General features: G+C 55.8%; 2 protein-coding genes across 2 annotated transcripts; both read left to right on the plus strand.

Moving 5' to 3' along the window:
- Window positions 1-3,197: 3,197 nt before the first annotated feature.
- On the plus strand, window positions 3,198-6,767 carry LOC131814771 (left-right determination factor 1-like). The gene is made up of 4 exons (XM_059146050.1): window positions 3,198-3,447; window positions 4,564-4,810; window positions 5,051-5,173; window positions 5,700-6,767. The coding sequence occupies exons 1-4, from the start codon at window positions 3,198-3,200 to the stop codon at window positions 5,953-5,955; spliced, it is 876 nt and encodes a 291-aa protein (XP_059002033.1). The 3' UTR covers window positions 5,956-6,767.
- Window positions 6,768-12,790: 6,023 nt separating this feature from the next.
- On the plus strand, window positions 12,791-16,068 carry PYCR2 (pyrroline-5-carboxylate reductase 2). Its single transcript, XM_059145590.1, has 7 exons — window positions 12,791-13,005; window positions 13,229-13,299; window positions 13,753-13,932; window positions 14,044-14,265; window positions 14,463-14,555; window positions 14,707-14,870; window positions 15,362-16,068. Exons 1-7 carry the CDS (start codon window positions 12,939-12,941, stop codon window positions 15,525-15,527), a joined length of 963 nt encoding a protein of 320 aa, XP_059001573.1. The 5' UTR covers window positions 12,791-12,938; the 3' UTR covers window positions 15,528-16,068.
- Window positions 16,069-20,451: the final 4,383 nt, after the last annotated feature.

Here is a 20,451-nt window from a genome sequence, read left to right on the forward strand (position 1 = left end):
AAAAAAAATCTGCGTGTAATTGGACCCGTGCAGTTCAGATCAGTGGGGTTCAGAGGTACTTGCCTTCTTGTACGGCATTCAGACCGTGGGAGATATGCTCCCAGCATCCCAACATATCTCTGAGAAAGAAAAGTCTTTACCTGAAGCTACTAGAATACTGTGTGTTAATTACCCTGGAATTCGAACCAAACCAAACCTCATTTTACCATGCTCTAGTTTAAAGAAAAAAATTCTTTGCAAAACTCTAAAATTCCCAGTAATACAGGTTGGTAAAGGGTATGGGTATCTTCTGCCTTACAAGCCTGGGGGAAGAGGGCAGATTTAGGCAGTTTTAGAAGTAGGCTTCCCTCCTACAGGTCAGAAGAGGCGATTTTGCTGTTATCCCGCTTCTGTAGCCCACCCTGAGCCCACAGACTCAAGACCAGACCCCGCCGCCCCCAACCACAGTCCCTGCGGGCCTGCCCTCCCTTCCACTAGCTAATGAGCCCCTGGTACAAAGCATCTCAATCCACATTCGTGTTTTTCTTCTGGCCACTAGCTAATTGCCCAATTATTTTATTTCCCCAGCAAAACTTCAGTCGGCCTGGAATCCACATTCAGGACTAAAAGCCTGTGTCCAGGGAATCAGGGGATTTGTCCTCTGTCTGTCTGCTTCTCCTCCATGGTCCCCAGCTTGTCTGGGGTTGGTGGGGGTGGGGGTTCACCCTGCCCACTTCAGAGGTCAGCCAGGACCGCGTCCTGGAAAGAGCTTCGGGGTTTGGAAGGAATCCTGGCCTAGGAATCGAAGGCCTGGCTTTCTGCTGGCAGCCATTGGAAACTGGGAGCTGGGGCAAGGAGTCGCCTCCCTGGCTTTAGAAATGGGTGGGGTGGGGGTGGGGCAGATCGGCCTGGGCAGGCGCTGCGGCCTTCAGCTTTCTGAGTCAACAGAGTAGCTGGGAGCAGGAGCAGGGGGCCTCTTGGCTGGGCAAACCCTCTGGTGTGCCAAATGTTGCCAAGCTCTCCTGGGGGAGGCCCCCAGGATCTAGAAGCATTTTGGGGGGCTCCCTGAGCACCGGGTTCCAGAATCCCATTCCTTAGTCAGAAATGCTGGGTGTTGACTGGTAGTTCTAGTCCCCACTGAGACCAAAGCTATAGACCCATCTCTGTGTTTGGAGACACACCCCGGGGCCCAGGGACAGGCCTGGGGGAGGAAGAGAACCCAACAGCGGACTGTCTTTCCCATTTACTTTCTTCTTGGAAAAATGAAGTTTCAGTACTGGTTGGCAATCCCAGGTGCAAAAGGTGCTCAGGCCACTGAGGATTCCCAGGAGTTCTCAGCCCAGAGCTGTTTCCTAGGCAGGGGAAGAGCCTTGTGTACCCATGCCCACTTGGCCTGGGAGCAGCAGCACTGGGGCCTGACCTCCCCAGCCCTGGGACACCGGTCCCTGTTGAAACCAACACAGGGGGCCACACGGCCTCATTGTGAACTTCTAGGCCCAGGGGCTCCTGGGGCCTAGATGTTGGGGGCCCAGGAAGGGGTCCCTGGCCTGCGAGGGGCAACCCGGGTGTTACTTCCTTGGCATCGTTGGCCCATGATAAGCCACCGGGCTTCCTCTCTGCAAGTGTCGAGGGTGGCGGACCGCTGCATATTTATAGAACAGCAGCTCAGGATGGCTGCCAGGGACCAAGGGCCACAGGTCCTGGGTTGCCTGCGAATGTGACACTTCTGCACCTTTTGGCTTGACTTAAGGAAGGCCCAAATGTTTGCAGCAAGGAAGTCCCTGCTAATCACTTGCAGAGAAAAGCCACACCTTGGCTCCCAGCAGAGGCTGTGCGGCCCAGACAGAGCAGGCGGCAGAGGCTGCGCCACCCAGAGAGAGCAGGTGGCCCATGGGGCCTCGGGGTGCCAGGGGGTTCAGGCTGCAGGAGAGCTGCAGTGAGCTCTCCGATGGGTTCTCTGTGCTGCGCCTTCCCTGAGCGGTGTTCTGACTTTGCCTCTGAAAGGTGCTTGAGGACACCTGACTCCTCTCCGGTTGCAAACACCTGCTCAGGGCCTGGGACATGGGGAGCACCCAAGGAATGATTGTTCTAGTCGTGGCCATTTTTAGAACAGCCACTGGTAATAAGGGGGGGCAACCCTTATACTGGGCTCTGGGATGCATGTTCTCCGTGTGCTAGTGTGTTTGCTCTCCAGACTAGCCCTGCGAAGGAGACCCAATTATGACCGCACCTCCTTCAGCTGGGGAAACTGAGTCACGAAGGCCTTGAGGAACTTGCTAGAAGGTCCGACAGCCAGCAAGGTGCACAGGCCCCATATGTGCCCCCAGCCAGTCTAAACCCTGTGTTTCAGAGGCCCTGGAAGGCTCCCAAGCCCAGGTGCTCAGTACCTAAGGCTTTGGACAAGACAGGACTCTGGGCAACTATGGTCTCACTTTCCAGGTCCTGGTCCCTTGACCCGGTCCCCCTGAGTGCCAGTGTGAGCCCACGGTTAGACTTAGGCCATGTAGTGCTCCCAGAGCGACTGGCATAGCTGATGGGCCTCGGCTGTGGGACTGCGAAGACACTTGCATAGTTGCCCTTCCTGGGACCTCCAGAGAGCCAGGCCTGACGGCAGTGGCTTCCTTAATCACAGACAGGACTCAGTCTTCGGAGTGTCTGTGGAGAGGAGCAGGAGGGGTCCCACAGGGATGGAGAGTAGGGGAAGATGGGTTGGGGGCTTCTGTGAGTACTGCTGGATGGGGCCTGGCCCAGAGCAGGCAGGAATGGAGAATGCTCTCCTTCCTTCCTGACCAACACACCGGGACCCAGACTGGCCTCCAGGAAAGGGATTTCAACAGACGCCTGATAGGATTCTCGTTGATACAGAATAGGCCCACTTTTTCATAGGCTGGGACCAGGGTAGCGCCAGGGAAATTTAAGAGGCACTAAAGTCACTTCTGAACTGCCATAGCCATGGCCAGAGGCCCCAGGCTGGTGTGGCATCCAGACAGGCCTCCCTGCCCATTCTCCACGGCCCCCTCCTCCAGGCTCCTGGACCTGTCTGGCTGCTCAGCAACCAGGGGGTCCAAGAGGTGTGGCCTCCCTCCCTCCAGGCTCAGCCCCAGGCTGCCTATAAAGCCAGTCCGACCCTGAGCCCAGCCAGCCCCGTCCCTCCTCAAGCCTCCTCCTGGGACAGGTCTGTCTGCTCCGCCGCTGCTCCTATCCACGAGCGCCACCCCATGAGGTCGTTGTGGCTGTGCTGGGCGCTATGGGCCCTGCCCCTGCCGGGCCCCGGGGCCGCCCTGAGCGGGGAGCACATCCTCAGCACCCTGCTGCGGCAGCTGCAGCTCCGAGAGGCGCCCGTCCTGGACGCAGGCGACGTGGAGGAGCTGGTCACCCCCGCGCACGTGATGGCCCAGTACGTGGCCCTATTGCAGCGCAGCCACGGGGTCCGCTCTCGAGGGAAGAGGTTCAGCCAGAGGTTCCGAGGTGAGGCCCCCTGCCGCCGCGCCCCTGTCCCGGCTGGGGGCGGGCGGGGCGAAGATGGGAGGAGCCTGTTCTGGGGACGCCCGGGCAGGGGCCCCTGTGTGTGAGGACCGCTGCGTCTCGGGGGAAGGGGGTCTCTGTCTGCCCCGAGCGCCCTGCCGCTCAGGCCCAGGGGGAGCTGCCCCACTGCCAAGGCCGAGGCAAGAGAGGAAGGTTGGGGCTCCCCTCTGCTATTTGTCGTCCTGCCCTAGACTAGTCTCCCGACGTCTCTGAGCTTGTTGGCTTCTCTGGAAACGGGGGCGGGTGTGTGTGTGTGTGTGTGTGTGTGTGTGTGAGAGAGAGAGAGAGAGAGAGAGAGAGAGAGAGAACCGGCTCTGATTCCCTCCCAGAGTTGGGGGCAGCTTGTGAGATGAGAGGGAAGGGCTGATTCCATCATTTTCAAGGTCAGCCTGTGGAGAGGTGAATGGCACTGCACCCTCTCAGCTCCATGGGGCTGGGGCTCCCCTTCTCAGTGCCCAGGGGCGGACCCACACCTGCTGCTTTCCAGCTGGGAGGACGGGTGCCTGGAGGCCTGGAGACTCGGCAGAGGTGACTGCCCTCCCAGTTTTGCTGTGCATCCTTTGCCCAGCGAAGGTTGCATGTGACTCTTGAAGTCGGGGTTGTGAGTTTGAGCCACACACTGGGCATAGAGATTTTTAAAAAATAAAATCTTAGGGGCACTCAGGTGGCTCAGTCGGTTGAATATGGACTCCTAAATTTGGCTGTTGTCATCATCTCCAGGTCCTGAGATAGAGCCCTCCTGGGCTCAACACTGAAGGGGAGCCTACTTGAGATCCTCTTTCTCCCTGTGCCCCTCCCCCTGCACCTCCCCTTGAGGGGCCCACGTGCACTCTCTCAATAGCATAAAAATATTTTTCAAAACAAACAAAACAGAAAACTGCATGCCTGTGCACCTGAGGCCAAACCCCAGCCCCCACATCCATCCTGCAGATTCCTGGGGACCTCCCTGCGGATCTCCCTGGGGACTCCCAGGGAATTGCTATTGGCTGGCCCCAGATCCTGATCCCCTCGCTGCTGCCCTGGTGCTGGAGACGTCTCCTGACTCTGTTCTGTCTCCAGAGGTGGCGGGCAGGTGGTTGGCTTCGGAGGCCTCCACGCACCTGCTGGTGTTCAGCATGGAGCGGCGGCTGCCCCCCAACAGCGAGCTGGTGCGGGCGGTGCTGCGCCTTTTCCAGGAGCCGGTGCCCAGGGCCGCGCTGCGCAGGCACGAGCGACTGTCCCCGCACAGCGCCCGCGCCCGCGTCACCGTCGAGTGGCTGCAGGTCCGCGAAGACAGCTCCAACCGCACCTCGCTGGTGGACTCCAGGTGGGTATTCCTAACGGGGAGAGGAGGGAATGGGAGGGGAGGGGGTGTGGAGGTCGCAGCGTGGGCGGGGCGTGTATGGGAGGGGAGGAGAGGGGAGAGGAGGGAGGGAAGGGAAGGGAAGTCCTAGCTCGGGGGAGAGGGGGTGGAGGGGCTCCTGCGCAGGGGATGCGAGGGGAGGCTCCCCGGGGCAAACCCCCAACGCCCAGCTTAGGCTCCCGTCTCCGTGCTGCCCTGTCGCAGGCTGGTGTCCCTCCACGAGAGCGGCTGGAAGGCCTTCGACGTGACAGAGGCGGTGACCTTCTGGCAGCAGCTGAGCCGGCCTCGCCAGCCTCTGCTCCTGCAGGTGACGGTGCACAGGGAGCACCTGGGCCCGCTGGCCTCGAGCGCCCACAAGCTGGTGCGCTTCGCCTCCCAGGGGCCCGAGGGAGCGCGGCAGGGCGAGCCCCAGCTGGAGCTGCACACGCTGGACCTGGGGGCCTACGGGTAGGAGCCCGGGCCCCACGGGGGACCCCGATCACAAGGCACAGGGGGAACGCCAGCTCAGTCCAAGTGGGACATTTCAGGGTGCCCATGGGAGTGAGTGCCCGCAGGAGATTGTCCTTCAGTCTCAGGACAAGTGGCACTTGTGAGGTACTGTTTGGCTGTTGGTAGTTAACCGTCCTTGCCACAAATAGCCTTTTGAACATAAGGAGTGCTGCATGGTAAAGCTCCCTCCTAGATGCCCCACCCCGCCCCGCCCCCCGCTGACCTCTGCCTCTCCTTACTCCCGCCCCCTTCTCAGAGCTCAGGGCGACTGTGACCCCGAGGCGCCCGTGACCGAGGCCACCCGCTGCTGCCGCCAGGAGATGTACATTGATCTGCAGGGGATGAAGTGGGCTGAGAACTGGGTCCTGGAGCCTCCGGGCTTCCTGGCCTACGAGTGCGTGGGCGCCTGCCAGCAGCCCCCGGGGCCCCTGCCCTTGGAGTGGCCATTTCTGGGCCCGCGGCAGTGCATCGCCTCTGAAACGACCTCGCTGCCCATGATCGTGAGCGTCAAGGAAGGAGGCAGGACCAGGCTACAGGTGGTCAGCCTGCCCAACATGAGGGTGCAGAGGTGCAGCTGCTCCTGGGACGGGGCACCCGTGCCCCGCAAGCTGGAGCCTTAGGTGGGGGCATAGCCACCCAGGTGTCGGGCTGGACAGGTGCACAGAAACAGGTCTTGACATAGGTGTTAATTTCCTCCTTAGCAGGTGACCCCTGGGCCCACTCAGCACCCTGTTTTACCTTTCCTGCGCGTTCTTCCATTTCTTGTCCTCTTCTGCACCATCACCCACCCTAAGCACTTACATGAGTCACTAAGGCAGCTCTGACTGCTGAGTTCTAGAAGGAAATCCCAGCCTCCTTGTTATAGGATGCAGCCGGCTCAGACAGACTGCTTGCTGGGAGTTTCTGTTCTCTGGCAAATTCTCAGCTGACTATGGTACAATGTGCCCTATGATGTGAGCTGGGGAAACAAATGGATTTACTCTACTACATGATGGGAATTACAACAAAACTTTAAAAAATCCCCCAGTTTCCCTAGGTAGGGAGGAGGTCTAAAAAGGAACACCCTTTCCCCCAAAACGCCGACTCATTCAGGATTCTTGTGAACAAACTCCCCTGAGAGATTGCTAGGAGGGAGGACCAAGGGCTTCCACCTGGGGCAGTGGGCAGGGAGTCAGGACACCTGGTTTCTGGATGGAACAGGGTCACAATTGTGACCTTAAGCCAATGGGGTAACCCTTTCCTCTTAAAAGGGAGAAGGTGGGAATCAGCTCTGAGTCATTGCTCTGGGGGTCAGAGAGCCCTAACCTCTCCCCCTGCCCCCATTCCCCAGCATTTCCTGTGCATAGTTGCATTATTTCCCCCATGGTTTTAGAATTTTCCCCACCAGAACCCATGTGTCTTTACTTTTTAAAAATGTAGCCAAAAGAGTTGAGTGTAGATAATCCTCCAAAATAAAGTGATGGTTTTGCTCTGTGTTTCTGCATTTAGTTTCTGGTACCCTTTACTCGAGAGAGAAGGGAGCAATGACGGGGACAAGATCTCATAATGACGTGAAGAGAGGGGGTGACTGAGACCCCCAAACACGGCAATAACTAGGTTTAGATTAAGCTTTCATTTATAGCACTTAGATTCTCCACGCCCCCACTAAGAAACCAGTATTGTAAACAATTACTCACACATGCCATCTCTTTGGAAGAAAATCCCCCCCACCCAGGCAGTGGTTATGGGGACAGGACCCGGGGTGACAATGGTGTGGCAAGCAAGCTAAGCCTTACTGAGCCCTCACTGTAAGCCAGGGTGCTGTGCCAGGCAATTTTATAGAGCTTATGTCACTTAATTCTTGCAACGAATTCCTTGAGCTAGGTATTATGATTCCCATTTTCCAGATGAAGAAATTGAGGCAGGGACAATGCAAATCTGTTGAATCCCTACGCCAAGGCATGGGTTATAACACTCCTTCCCACTGCACGGCCGCCCCCGTCCCCATAAGCATGCTCTGTTGAGGACATGGGCGTTAGTGACCAGGTCACCTGGAAGCTGCCACAGCTGGCAGCATCCTTACGTAACCTTTCCAGGAACCTGGGTTTCCCTGTGTTTGGCTGTTGAAGTTCTTGGGCTCTGTTTTTACCTAAAAAGCTAATTAATAACAATGAACTAGTGGAGGGGAAAATGGAGCCCATCTCTGGACAGGTGGGATCTGAGAACATGACAAGTGTACGGTTGGAGGCAGTGGAGAGGACTTGGCATGGACAGAAAGGCCTAGATCACCCCCATAAGATGTCTGAATGAAGCCCTTCCAGGTGGGATGCTGTGAATACCAGGAGAGACCACTGTTTTCTTTATAAGAAGGGTATCCATACCTTCTAAAGGGTTCCACCAGCACTCAGTGACCTATCTGCAGCTCTAAAAGGTCTGGGGGCTCCCAGCCAGTCCATTCAATCAGGGGCAAGAGTGGGCCTGCTCCCAGAATCTCCTGTGATCTAAAAAATCCAGGAGATCGGCCTCATTTCAGAATGGAAGGATGAGTTCCTCCGCACAGGGAGACGGTGTGGTAGGCAGGGTTTTCTCCCCCAACACACCCATGCCTCCCTATCCTTGGAGCCTGTGACAGTCATTTTATATTTCAAAGGGGATTTTGCAGTTGTGATTAAGGTTACCGACCTCAAGACAAGGAGATGAGCCTGGAGTGACCAGGTACATCTAGTCTCATCACAGGATTCTTTCAAAGCAGAAAACGTTCTCTGCTGGAGGCACAGAAATGAGGTTTTAGGGAAGGTCAATGTGAAGATGTGAGTGCTGGCTGACCCGTGAGCTGGACCCAGGTGAGGGAAGCTCTTCAGTCCCTCCCCTGTCCTTGGAATGTGGATTCTGGTTGCCCTTGCCCAGAAGCTGCCTCCAGGACAGCCTTGAGACAGGGATGTGGGGCTGGGACCATCAGGGATGGAACCCATCTGCTAAGGCCGATCTGAGAACCGTGAGAAGCAGGTGGGCAGAGATCCACCATCTAGCGGGCCCCCAAGACAAGTCTCCTATATAGTTCCCTGTGCTTGTTCAACACATCTGGAGTTACCTCTTTCCTCTGTCCCTCCCTGTCTGCCGTGTCTGGGCACCGGCTTCAGATCACACCTGGGAGCTCCCAGGAGGAGGGAACCAACAAGAGGCAGCGAAGAAGGCCAGAAAGAGTTGAACCATGAAAAGGGAGGGACCTGCCGTTGCTACTCTGCAGATGGAGGGGACCGTGAGCACAGGAATGTGAGGGCCTTGCAGAAGCTGAGAACGCCAGGAAAGGGGACCTCAGGCTACAGTCACACGGTGCCTGCGTCATGGTGCCTATTCTCCCCCAGAGCCTCTAGGGAGGGACCCGGATCGGCTGCCCTCTTGATGTGCCCTGTGGGACCCAGAGCAGAGAAACCAGCCGGACCCACCCAAACTTCTGACCTGCGGCTTGTGAGGCAATAGGTTCATTCAGTGATGCAAAATTTGCAGTGCGTTTCTATGGCAACAACAGAAATGAAGCTGGTCTGTCCAAGTCTGCTAGAAGCGAGGTGTAATTACAGTGTTTTCACATACAACATGAACACTGTACTTCTTTTAAAAATCAGGCTTAGTGGGGCGCCTGGGTGGCTCAGTGGGTTAAAGCCTCTGCCTTCGGCTCAGGTCATGATTCCAGGGTCTTGGAATCGAACGCTGCTCCATCTGGCTCTCTATTCAGCAGGGAGCCTGCTTCCTCCCTTCTCTCTCTCTCTGCCTGCCTCTCTGCCTACTTGTGATCTGTCTGTCAAATAAATAAATAAAATCTTTAAAAAAAATCAGGTTTAGGGGTGCTTGGGTGGCTCAACGGTTGTCTGCCTTGAACTCAGGTCATGACCCCAGAGTCCTGGGATCAAAGCCCACATCCTGCTCCCTGCTCAGCAGGAAGCCTGCTTCTCCCTTTCCCACTCTCCTTGCTTGTGTTCCCTCTCGCACTCTCTCTCTCTGTCAAATAAATTTTAAAAATTAAACAAATAAAAAATAAAAATTATTTAAAAAGTTTTTTTAAAAATCAGGTTTAAGGGCATCTGGGGGAGCTCAGTCGGTTAAGTAAGTGTCTGCCTTTGGCCTTCGGCTCAGTTCATGATCTCAGAGATCAAGTCCTACATCGAGCTCCCAGTTCAGTGGGGAGTCTGCTTCTCCTTCTCCCTCTGCCCCTCACCTCTGCTCATGCTCTCTTTCTGTCTCTCCAATAAATAAAATCTTAAAAAGAAAAAAAAAAGAAATCAGGGTACCGGGGTGACTCAGTGGATTAAGCCTCTGCCTTCAGCTCAGAGTCCTGGCATCAAGCCCCCCTTATCAGGTTCTCTGCTCTCTGCTCTGCGTCCCCCTCTCTCTCTGACTGCCTCTCTGCCTACTTGTGATCTCTCTATATATATATCACATAAATAAATAAAATCTTTTTTTAAAAAAATCAGGTGTAAGATGTGCTTGGCTTATAGGACAAGGGAATGTAGTTACATTCCAAAGAGTCACAATGGATCTCTTTAGGTGCTGGGATTAAAAGCAATATTCATTTTTTTATTTAATCAAATTAAAAAATGTTTCTACAATTAACATAGGTTACTGGTGTAATTTTTAAAAAAAGAAAAATGCATGCAAAATGTGCCTCCCTGGAGAGGTCCCTAAGTCAGGATGGACTGGAGTCAAGAGGACTGGGTGTAGGATTCCCTGGAAGCTGGAAGCCGTTCAGGATCCTCCCTCATTCCCTGGATCACCAGCATTGTTACAACCCTTGAGCCGCTAATTAGACCAGTTAGGAGGCCTGGCCTTGGGTGGCGAGGGAGGGGTGGAGGTTACGCTGAAAAGGGGAGGCAGCAAAGACCGCATTATCCACTTTTGGAAGGAAGGAGGGGGAGGAACAGGACAGTAGGGAGGGAGTTGGGGGTAGGGCAGCAGCACCTGACAGAGCTGGAGGAGGAGGAGGAGGGAGAAGGAGAGAGGGGAAGGTGGGCAGTCCAGGAAGCTTGGTGAGCTTCCCCTCTTTCCTTCTGGTCTTCTCTTTGCCTGTTCATATGGAGTAAAATGGATAGAGTGGGCGCCCAAGGATACTGGTGCTGGACATGGACAGCACGTGTCATGCCAGGTTGGGGTCCTCCTGGGGTGGGGCAGGAAACAAGGGGGCCCTGCAGCCTTCCAAACGGGCTATGGGGAGCCCAACATCCCTCAGAGGGACTGACAGCATTCAGAAGTTCCCACCCTCCCGGCTGCCTGCCGAAGATTCTTCTCCCAGAAAGGAGGGCCAAATGGAAGCAAGTAAAGACCAGAGAAAGAGGAAGGATGCGGGCAGTGCTGGGGCCCCAGTCCCAGTCTCTACCTGATGCGGGTGCCCCTTCCAGATGGCATGCTCCCCAGTACCTTCCCAAGGGCTGTATGGAAAGTCCCCTTTCCTTCAGCTAGTTTGAACTGTTGAGATGCTGGTGTCATCACGGCCACCACAGGGAGCCTTTAAACATGTGATATCAAGAACATAATCAGAGTGTTAGACAAAGATTTTTCTCACAGTAGAAGAATGACTTTTTTATTAGTTTATTTTTTTGAAGATTTTATTTATTTATTCATTAGACAGAGAGAGAGAGGCATAGGCAGAGGGAGAAGCAGGCTTCCGGCTGAGCAGGGAGCCAGGCGCAAGGCTCGATTTCAGGATCCTAGGGTCAAGACCTGAGCAGAAGGCAGATACTTAATCAACTGAGCGACCCAGGCATCCCTGAATAACTTGAAAAACTGATGTGTTTGTGCAGATAGGGATTTTTGTTTTGTTCATGGCTGGACCCCCAGAACCTGGGTCAGTAAACATCTATGGAATGAATCAATAAATCTAATTTTTTTAAAAGATTTTATTTATTTGACAGATAGAAATCTTAAGTAGGTAGAGGCAGGCAGAGAGAGGAGGAAGCAGACTCCCCACAGAGCAGAGAGCCTGATGCGAGGCTCCATCCCAGGGTCCTGGGATCATGACCCAAGCTGAAGGCAGAGGCTTTAACCCACTGAGCCACCCAGGCGCCCCTCAATAAACCTAATTTTGATCTTCAGGAGAATAGTTAATGTGGGGTAGCCTTAGAATGGATTACTAAGTAGTCACAGAAATCTTGTTTTAAACAACTTTTCAGTGACATTGGGAAATGCTTATTATATATCTCATGTAGAAGTTTCAAAACTGTATGTATATCATTTACTTCCAAGGTTGGAAAAGTACATATGCACAGACAATAATAATGTAAGGATATCCACTGAAAAAGTTTCCAAGAAACTATCCCTAGCAAGTTTGATTATGAGACTGTTTTGACTGTTTTTTTTGGTATTTCCTGCATTTTCCTCAATATGCATGAACTCCTTTTCTAATCAGAAAAAGTTATCAATATATTATTTTGCTTAATAGCGAACATTAAGGTTCGGGGGATGGAGTCATAGGCCTCCCGGTCTTGGCTGGGTCCTACCTGCAGCTGGGGCGCGGAGGGGCACGAGCACCGGGTTCCGCCGGTCCCAGCCGGACCAGGGTCCACCACTCACCACTCACCAAATCAAGGAGTGGCAGAGAAAGGAGTGGAGATGAAACGGGAAAGGGGTTTATTTCAGTGAGGCCAAGAGCGGGAAGACAGCCGACTGGCGTCTCAAAGGCGGTCTCCCAAGTGCTGAAAACATGCAGGTTTGCATGAAGCCAGTGCAAAGGGACCGAGGTCAGTGGGAGTGAGGGTGGGCAGCAAAGGGCAGGTCCACCATGGTCCTGGGGTCAGTCACGGGCGGCCTTCCCAGGGCAAGCTCAGGGCGGTCCGTACTGCCGGCGGGGGTCTCCGGTGCGAACCGGGTGGATTACAGTTCACGCGGATGCTCCCGAGCTCAGGAAAGGGGCCGATCCCCAACCTAGTTAGGACCGATTCTTAGGGGCAGTTCAGGTTCGGTGCAGTGCAGGCTGCTTCCGAGCCCCCCACCCCACAGACCGGGAGGGGGAGGGCAGCGGGGGCTCCCGCCGCTCCGGGACTGTCCGAGTCTCCGGCCCTATCCAACCCCGTAGTCCGCGACCTGCGGAGACCTCCCCTCCTGCAGGCCAGACACAACACCAGCGGTCTTCGGCCGGGATCCCCGCCCTGGGCCCCACCCGCTTGCGAAGGCAGAAACTGGTCCCAGGCAGGCCCGCAGGGCGGAGACCCGGGCTGCCTCGCACCCCGCAGGTTGTTCCCACCGCCAATCCCGTGTGCGCGGGGCGGACACACGGCCGGACTCCCCGGCCGTGGATTGGTCCGCTCGAGATCCCGGCCGCGGATTGGTCCGCCCGAGTTCCCAGCAGAGGCTTCCTCCCCCCTAGGATTGGTGCCTCCTCTCCAGAGCTCGCGACCACAGATTGGTCCGCCCGGGCTCCCTGCCGCGGATTGGTCTTCCCGGCGGGGTGGGGCGGGCCCCCCCTGAGGCCCCGCGGCACCACCCGCCAGGCAGGCAGTGGGGAGGGGTCCCGGGAGCCGGGCCGGAAGCTGCCGGCAGCTCCCTGGGTCTGGCTTCCGGGGCGTGCGGCTCACTGGGACGTGTCTCAGCCGGGCCTTGTGTGTCCTGCTCGGCTGCCGGGCAGGTTCCTGCCGCCATGAGCGTGGGCTTCATCGGCGCCGGCCAGTTGGCCTGTGCCCTGGCGCGGGGCTTCACGGCCGCAGGTGGGCGTGCGGGGGCGTGCGGGGCGGGCCGCAGCAGGGTCCGGGGACGCTCTCCGCCCCTCGAGCCTGAACTGCTGAGCGTCTGGTGGGCGGGACTGGGCTCATGGAGCAGCGGGGGCCGCGAGCCCGCGTGGGGCATCGGTGTGGGTCCGCCCTCCCTCCCGAGGACAGCGCGGGAGCCGGGGGGCCGCGGTGCCGGGCTGACGAGCCTTGTCTTCCGCAGGCATCTTGTCCGCTCACAAGATCATAGCCAGCTCTCCGGAAATGGACCTGCCCACGGTGTCCGCGCTCAGGGTAGGGCGGCGCAGGGGCGTGGGGAGCAAGATGGGGGCTCCGAGGTGAGCCGAACCGTGCCGATCGCCGGCCCGGGCCGACCTCCGCCCAGAAGCGTCCCTGCCCTCTGGGCCGACCCTCCTGGGCCTCCCATCTCACCAGTTTACAGCCAGGGGAACTTACCCGGCAGAGGGGTGCTCGGGGGCCCAGGACTGGGGGGGGGGGGGAGACAGCCACGTCCTGCTTGCCTTGGGGAAGCTTGTGCCTGCCCAGCACCTAGCTCACTTGTCCAGTAGCAACTGGGGAAGACTTCGTGCCACGGTGGTCCATAGAGGGCGTAGGTGCAGACTCTGCAGGGACAGGGCAGGGAATTCCAGGCTGCCCCTGGCAGAGTGCATCTGCTCCTGGGGTGGAGGGTGGCCTGGGCCAAGTGAGGCTGCCCGGCTCTGTGAGCTGGGCAGTCTCCTCCCGCAGAAGATGGGTGTGAACCTGACCAGAAGCAACAAGGAGACGGTGAGGCACAGTGACGTCCTGTTCCTCGCTGTGAAGCCGCACATTATCCCCTTCATCCTGGACGAGATCGGGGCGGACGTCCAGGCCAGGCACATCGTGGTGTCCTGTGCTGCTGGAGTGACCATCAGCTCTGTGGAAAAGGTGCCCATCTCAGCCCCGGTTGCCCCTGTGAGGTGGTGCTTGTTTGGGGGTTGGGGGGTGCGGGTGGATGGCAAGCCCTGGTGACTCACTTGGGTCTTCTCCTCATCCCAGAAGCTGATGGCCTTCCAGCCGGCCCCCAAAGTGATTCGCTGCATGACCAACACACCGGTGGTGGTGCGGGAAGGCGCCACAGTGTACGCCACAGGCACCCACGCCCTGGTGGAGGATGGGCAGCTCCTGGAGCAGCTCATGAGCAGCGTGGGCTTCTGCACGGAGGTGGAAGAGGACCTCATTGACGCCGTCACAGGGCTCAGTGGCAGTGGGCCTGCCTATGTGAGACCCTGCGGGGACCTAGGGCAGTGGGATGGGCTGGCAGGCAGATTGGGGCTATGGGTGTTGCCCACGCTGGGGTGAAGCTAGCTGATGGAGGAGGCCAGCCTCTGGAGCTAGTTCTTGTTGTTGGGGACAGCAGACTGCAGGGAGCGGCCCTGAGTGTCTGCTGCCCCAGGACTCAGTGAATGTCTCCACAGGCATTCATGGCTCTGGACGCGTTGGCTGATGGTGGGGTGAAGATGGGCCTGCCTCGGCGCCTGGCGGTGCGCCTGGGGGCGCAGGCCTTGCTGGTCAGTATGCTCAGCCTGCTTGTTCCAGACTGGGGTGTGGGATGGGGAAGGTCCCTGAGCTGGATAGTGGCTGGGGAAGGGCAGGGGGTTGTGGAGAAGCCTGTCCTAAGGTGCCCAAGCTGTTTTCTCTCATCCTTCCTGTTTCCCGCAGGGGGCTGCCAAGATGCTGCTGGACTCAGAGCAGCACCCAGGTCAGCTCAAGGACAACGTCTGCTCCCCTGGGGGGGCCACCATCCATGCCCTGCACTTCCTAGAGAGTGGCGGCTTCCGCTCCCTGCTCATCAATGCCGTGGAGGCCTCCTGCATCCGCACACGGTGAGTCCCTCCCACTCTGTGCCCCCGGGCTGGGCCCCGTCCCGTGGAGCCTGCCGTCTCTGGTCCCTCAGCAGTGTTGAACTCTGTCCATAAGCAGGGATTATTGGATTCTGTCTCACTGAGGGTTTTGCAGGCCTTTCTGTTTAACACTTATCACAGTTCCTGTGGGGGCAGGGAACTTGCATTTACAGAAGAGGAGGTTATGGCCTAGAGAGGATTTCCAGGCCGCTGATGCATAGTGGAGGTGCGGCTGCACAAGTGTGTGACTCGAGACCCGCCAACTGTTCTGTCCATACTGTGTGTCCTTGTGATCACCGATAGCATATGGAGCTACACATGTGTGGTCACTCACACATAGCTCGGGGGGCGTGTTTGATTTGGGGTTCTGATTTTGGGTGGTGTCCAGTCCTCGAGACTTGGGGGTTACATGCATGAGGAAGCCATGTAGAGCTCTGGCTTGTCCTTCAACCCCTGGCGGGCTTTGTTGGCAGAGAGCTGCAGTCCATGGCTGACCAAGAAAAGGTCTCCCCTGCTGCCCTCAAGAAGACCCTCCTGGACAGAGTGAAGCTGGAATCCCCCACAGTGTCCACACTGACCCATTCCAGCCCGGGGAAGCTGCTGACAAGAAGCCCGGCCCCCGGGGGCAAGAAGGAGTGAGGTGGCCTCTGCCCTCCCTCCTGGAACCAGAGCCCAGAGGAGGACCCTTCAGTGGGAGGGCAGGTCCGGCAGTTTTCAGGTCCTTATGGTAAAACCTCCTTAAATCTGTTCAGACCCGGCTGTGCTAGTTTCCCGTCTTGTCCCCCTCAGAAGATGCTCCCAGGGTGGGTGACGGTGGCGGCCGGAGGCAGGCCTGCGCACCTTTTGCGGGAGAGAGAGGCTGCGACTCCAGTCAGAGCCCCGCTGGCTGCAAGGTCTGGAGATCTTCAGCTGGGGTCCTCCATCCGGAGCTCGAGCCAGGGTCCGCTTCACGCCGGGTGAGGGCGGAGAGAGGTACGAAGGTACGAAACGTGTCAAGGACTTTTCTCTCTGGATTATAAATGCAAAAGAAGCGGGCAACTTAGAATTGTTACACTTAATCAGAAAAGCACGAAATTAGATCATGCTTCTGTTTAACTCTTACTTTCCTAGGTGTCCTCTTGGAAAAGTTACTCAGCGCTGTTAAGTTTAGCTCCTTCAATAAAAGTTTTATTTTTTATTACCCTGCTTTTTTTTTTTTTCTTTTCAAAGTAAGCTCTGTTCGAAGTGTGGGGCGTCAACCCACAACCCCGAGATCAAGAGTCCCTTGAGCTTCGCCTTACTCTGCCCAGTTCTTCAATCCTTAGATTTCCTATATAGGGCGAGCAGAGCCTGCCATGTGATAGGGGCTTTACAATAGCTTTGTGTGGGGCTGAACTTGTCACTGGCCCCACAGGGATGAGCCTCGCCCACAGGCTCCCAGGTTTGGAGTCGGGGAGCCCAGGCTGCCACTGCTGCTAGTAGGGGAAGGATGAGCACCACTTGCTTGAGGGGTCCGCCGTGTTCTAGATGTTCTGTCGAGCCATTCCATAAGGTCTTGCTGCAAACCCACTGGAACCTTCTGGTGGAGGGGGATCTCCTATATATAGGAGGTGAAATCTAGAGACCAGATTCAGTAACTTCTTCAACGTTCCCAAGCTGAAAGTGGCAGAAACTAGCGCTCTTGTGATGAGTACAGGACGACGTCTGGAAGTGCTTAGTGACCATATTGTATTCCTGAAACTAATGCCATCTGTTAACTGGCTGGAATTAAGCTATTAAAAAAATAAATCCACTAGCAAATTGTGGGGAAAAAAGTGGCCAAGACTCAGATTTAAACGCAGAGATGAGGCTGATGGCAACGCCACAGGCAGCGAGTTCCTGGGGGCAAGCAGGAGGCACTTTGGCCCCACTTGTGAGCAGCAGCTCAATGCGCTAAGCTGCTTCTCCCCTCCAGGCCTCAGCATCTTCGACCAAGTGAGGGGAGGAGTGCTCAGAGGGCAGTCTGTCTGGATCCAAAGCCTGGCAGGTGCATGGCCAACAACAAAGCTGGTGGCTTCCTCCTCTGTCTGTGCAGCTGCCTTATCCTCTTGGGTTGCCCATCTTCTCACCAGGGGCAGAGGAGGGGGTTCCTGGGGCTGGGACCGGGATGCAGGCGGTCAGAACCAGGGGCCAGGGACTTCCTGTAAGGTCAAGGGGGCCCCCGAGTATTTCTACCCTGGCCAGGTAGAAAGCCTGTGGCCTGAGCCTCCTAGAGGACACCTGATTGCTGGCTGCAACCCTTTCAGAATCAAGAGCTGGCATTCGAGGCCAGTGCAGCCTCTCCGTTAAGTATGTGCAGAACACTCCTTCTGCCAAGTCATCAAGACTCTCCTTGCTCAGAGCTGCACAGAGGCCGAGGACAGACATGGACACAGGACCTGTAGATAACAGGGCAGAGAGGGCTGAGGGAGTGAGAGGAAGGGAGGGTGTAACCAGCGCCCTGCCCTGTGCCCATATCCCCAGCCCACCAGGACTCTTGGAGCACCGGGCCTAGAGTGGGCCTCAATCCCCACGTCACAGCTGGCTTCTCTCAGGACCCCTAGGACTGCCTTAGCTGCTACCCCGATATCGCTGTCCCATAAAATGGGGCACCAACCTCGGCCCCAACGGTTACCAATAGTTACCCTGGGAAGCGGAGCTGAGCTGGTTCTCACTTGATTTTCTTTCTTTTACTTTAGGTCGTTGCTGGCAATATTCAGCCCCCCTCCATAGTGAAAGGATTAAAAAATGGGGGCACCTGGGGGGGCGCTCAGTCTGTTAAATATCCGACTCTTGGTTGCAGCTTGGGTCATGATCTCAGGGTTGGGAAATCCAGCCCTGTGCTGGGCATGGAGCCTGCGTGAGATTCTCTCTCACTCTTCCTCTTCCTATGCACCCCCAAATAAATAAATCTTTAAAAAAAAAGACTAAAAAATGTTTGCACTATTCCCTGCTTCCCCTGGCAGGCCCTGTGTGTGTGACTGTTACTAGGCAGCACGCTCCCTGGCTTTCAGAGGGACCCTGGAGACCCTGACTGTGCTTCCTTCACTGGTCCAGCGGGTATAGACAGGCCTCTCTGCTGTCTAATCAAATCACTTCAAATCTTGACCTGTTCTTCTCTTTTACCAACAAACCTGAACATAGACAGCAATATGTATGGTGAGTCTGTGGAATCCGGAGCATTGAGAAAACAGAACGCCCTTCTTTTCAAGGTCTGAGCCAGTGAGGAGGGCACACTATCTTCATGAAAGACAGGGGTCTATGACATTGGATGAAGAAGCTCCAGAAGGGTGCACAAAACACCGATGAGAGAGGTACTCGGGGTGGGGATGGCAGGAAGGCCGGGACAGGACAAAGACATTTCATTAGAAATGTTTTCCCACTGCCCTGACTTAGGAATCACTTATCACCAAATATATTTTGCCAACTTTTAAGGGGGCTGCCAGGCTGCCTGGGCCATGCAGTGCCCCAGCAGGACACATTGCCCCAGGGGGCCCACCAGGGCTGGGGTGTGTCCTGTGCGCCCTGCTCTGGCCATGAGAGTGGCTTCCTCTGCCAAAGTAGACAGATAGGTCCTCTGTGTCTTATCTCCACTTATACCCACCTTCTGTGCTGCTAGCCTCCAGAATGGGCTAATCATCTGTTTTTCTGTCTGTCTTCCCCCAGCAGCTGGGGTGCCGCCTGGGGACAGGGGAAGGCTGGGGCTGTAGACCACACCCGTGGTCCTGGGGCTTCACACTCAGGAAACACAGTGGAATAAATGCAGGCAGGCACGGATGAATGAAGGAATGCGTGACAGCTCTTCTGCTTATGTGGAGGGCTGGGCTCTTTCTTGCCACAACTCAGGAGGCCTCTGGTTTGTTGGGCGTAGAGGCCCTGTGCACCTGCTAGCCTGGCTTTGGACCTGGTATTTCACCGTTGGTAGGTTCCCACGTGCTTGGGTTTGACCAGCAGTGTTTCCCAAGCACTACTAGAACGCTGGGCTTGTGCTCAGCTGGCTGGGGTGTGCGGAGCACTTAGTGAATTTCTGTTGGGGCCACTCTGTCTGGCGGCTTCTCCTACGGAGGGGGTGCCTCCCTTTTGGCACCAGAGCCTTTCCTATAGCGTGGGGCTCCTTCAGGTAGGAGGGAAGCACGTTAGGAACATCTAGGTAAAGAGGGATTAGGATGGAAACCGACTTCAAAGCAGTTCTCAATTTGGGCGCCTGGGCTGCTCTGTCAGTTAAACATCTAACTCTTGGTTTCAGCTTGTATTGTGATCTGAGGGTCATGAGATTGAACCCCCGGGTGGGGTTCCGTGCTCAGTGTGGATTCTGCTGGAGATTCTTGCTCCCTCTGCCGCCCCCCCAACTCGTGCTCTCTAAATCAATCAATCAATCAATCTTAAAAATATATATATAGGATTGGGGTGGAAATCAATTTCTGAGCAGTTTAGCATTTTAGCAGTTTAGAGCATTTCTCACATGGATAAATGTCTTCACCCCCTTGAGCACACTGCTGACCAGAAATGCACTTGGTGGGCTGGAGAGAGGTGTGGTTGGACGTCAGAGACTTTCCCATGCATTGGGGTGCTTCAAGGGTGGGTGCCCCGGAAAACCTGAGAAATTGGACTCTGGCGTGACAAAGTCATCTTAGGTGGGTGTGTATGGGCCTCTCGCTTATGGGTCCCCCCTGAGTTTTAAGATATGTGCATTTTCCACTGGATTTTCATATGTAGGATCTTGTCAGTGGAATCATGGCAAACATTGTTTCCTTTCTGCCATCTTAGTAAATTTTGGCTATGCAGAAGGCAAAGACCTGGATTCTGGTGCTCACTGGTCAGGTGACCTCAGGCAAGTCATTAGTCTGTTTTGATTTCAGTTGATTAGTATGTCCTTAAAACAGAAAAACAGCACTAATTGCCCATCCTTCTCTGGGGTGGTGACCACAGTAGGTGAAGTGCAGCCTGCCAGGCCTTCAGCAGGTGACAGCTCTGCGGGACGTGGTCTCCACTGTTTCCGCAGCCCCTGGTGCTCTGTGCTGAGACTCCTTGTCCACAGTTCCTCCTCTGCAACCTAAACCTTGCACACGGTCTGAAGCGACTATGTACTGGGCCCAGGAATACGTCTGCAAGATCCATGATCTCCTTTCCTCTTTAAGAATCATGATGGGCTGGGGGCACCTGTGAGGCTCAGTCGCTGAGGCATCTGCCTTCAGCTCAGGTCGTGATCTCGGGGTCCTGGGATCGAGCCCTTCGTCAGGCTCCGAGCTCAGTGCAGAGGCGTCTTGGGATTCTCTCTCCCTCTCTCTCTGCCCCTCTAACCCATGCACTCTCTCCATCTCTCTCTAAAATGAATAAATAAATCTTTAAAATATATGTTATTCAATTCATTTAAACTGAAGAAAAAGTTCACCCATTTCTTCCACCCCCACCCCCACCAATCTAGTCTGTCTATGATCTCGCTTGTTGCTCACAGATAAGAGAAATCATCTGGTATTTGTGTTTCTATGTATGACTTACTTCACTTAGGATAACACCCTTGAAGTCCATCCACGATGGCAAGATTTCCTTCTTTTTTAGCTGAGTA

This window comes from Mustela lutreola, chromosome 14 (assembly GCF_030435805.1).
Source record: "Mustela lutreola isolate mMusLut2 chromosome 14, mMusLut2.pri, whole genome shotgun sequence".
NCBI lineage: Eukaryota > Metazoa > Chordata > Mammalia > Carnivora > Mustelidae > Mustela > Mustela lutreola.

Bases quoted from the DNA above. Each gene is read 5' to 3' on its own strand.
- LOC131814771 (XM_059146050.1), top strand. From the start codon at position 3,198: ATGAGGTCGTTGTGGCTGTGCTGGGCGCTATGGGCCCTGCCCCTGCCG. The intron at 3,448-4,563 runs GTGAGGCCCCCT...TTCTGTCTCCAG, and splicing joins GTTCAGCCAGAGGTTCCGAG to AGGTGGCGGGCAGGTGGTTG. The intron at 4,811-5,050 runs GTGGGTATTCCT...GCCCTGTCGCAG, and splicing joins ACCTCGCTGGTGGACTCCAG to GCTGGTGTCCCTCCACGAGA.
- PYCR2 (XM_059145590.1), top strand. From the start codon at position 12,939: ATGAGCGTGGGCTTCATCGGCGCCGGCCAGTTGGCCTGTGCCCTGGCG. The intron at 13,933-14,043 runs GTGCCCATCTCA...TCCTCATCCCAG, and splicing joins CCATCAGCTCTGTGGAAAAG to AAGCTGATGGCCTTCCAGCC. The intron at 14,556-14,706 runs GTCAGTATGCTC...TGTTTCCCGCAG, and splicing joins TGGGGGCGCAGGCCTTGCTG to GGGGCTGCCAAGATGCTGCT.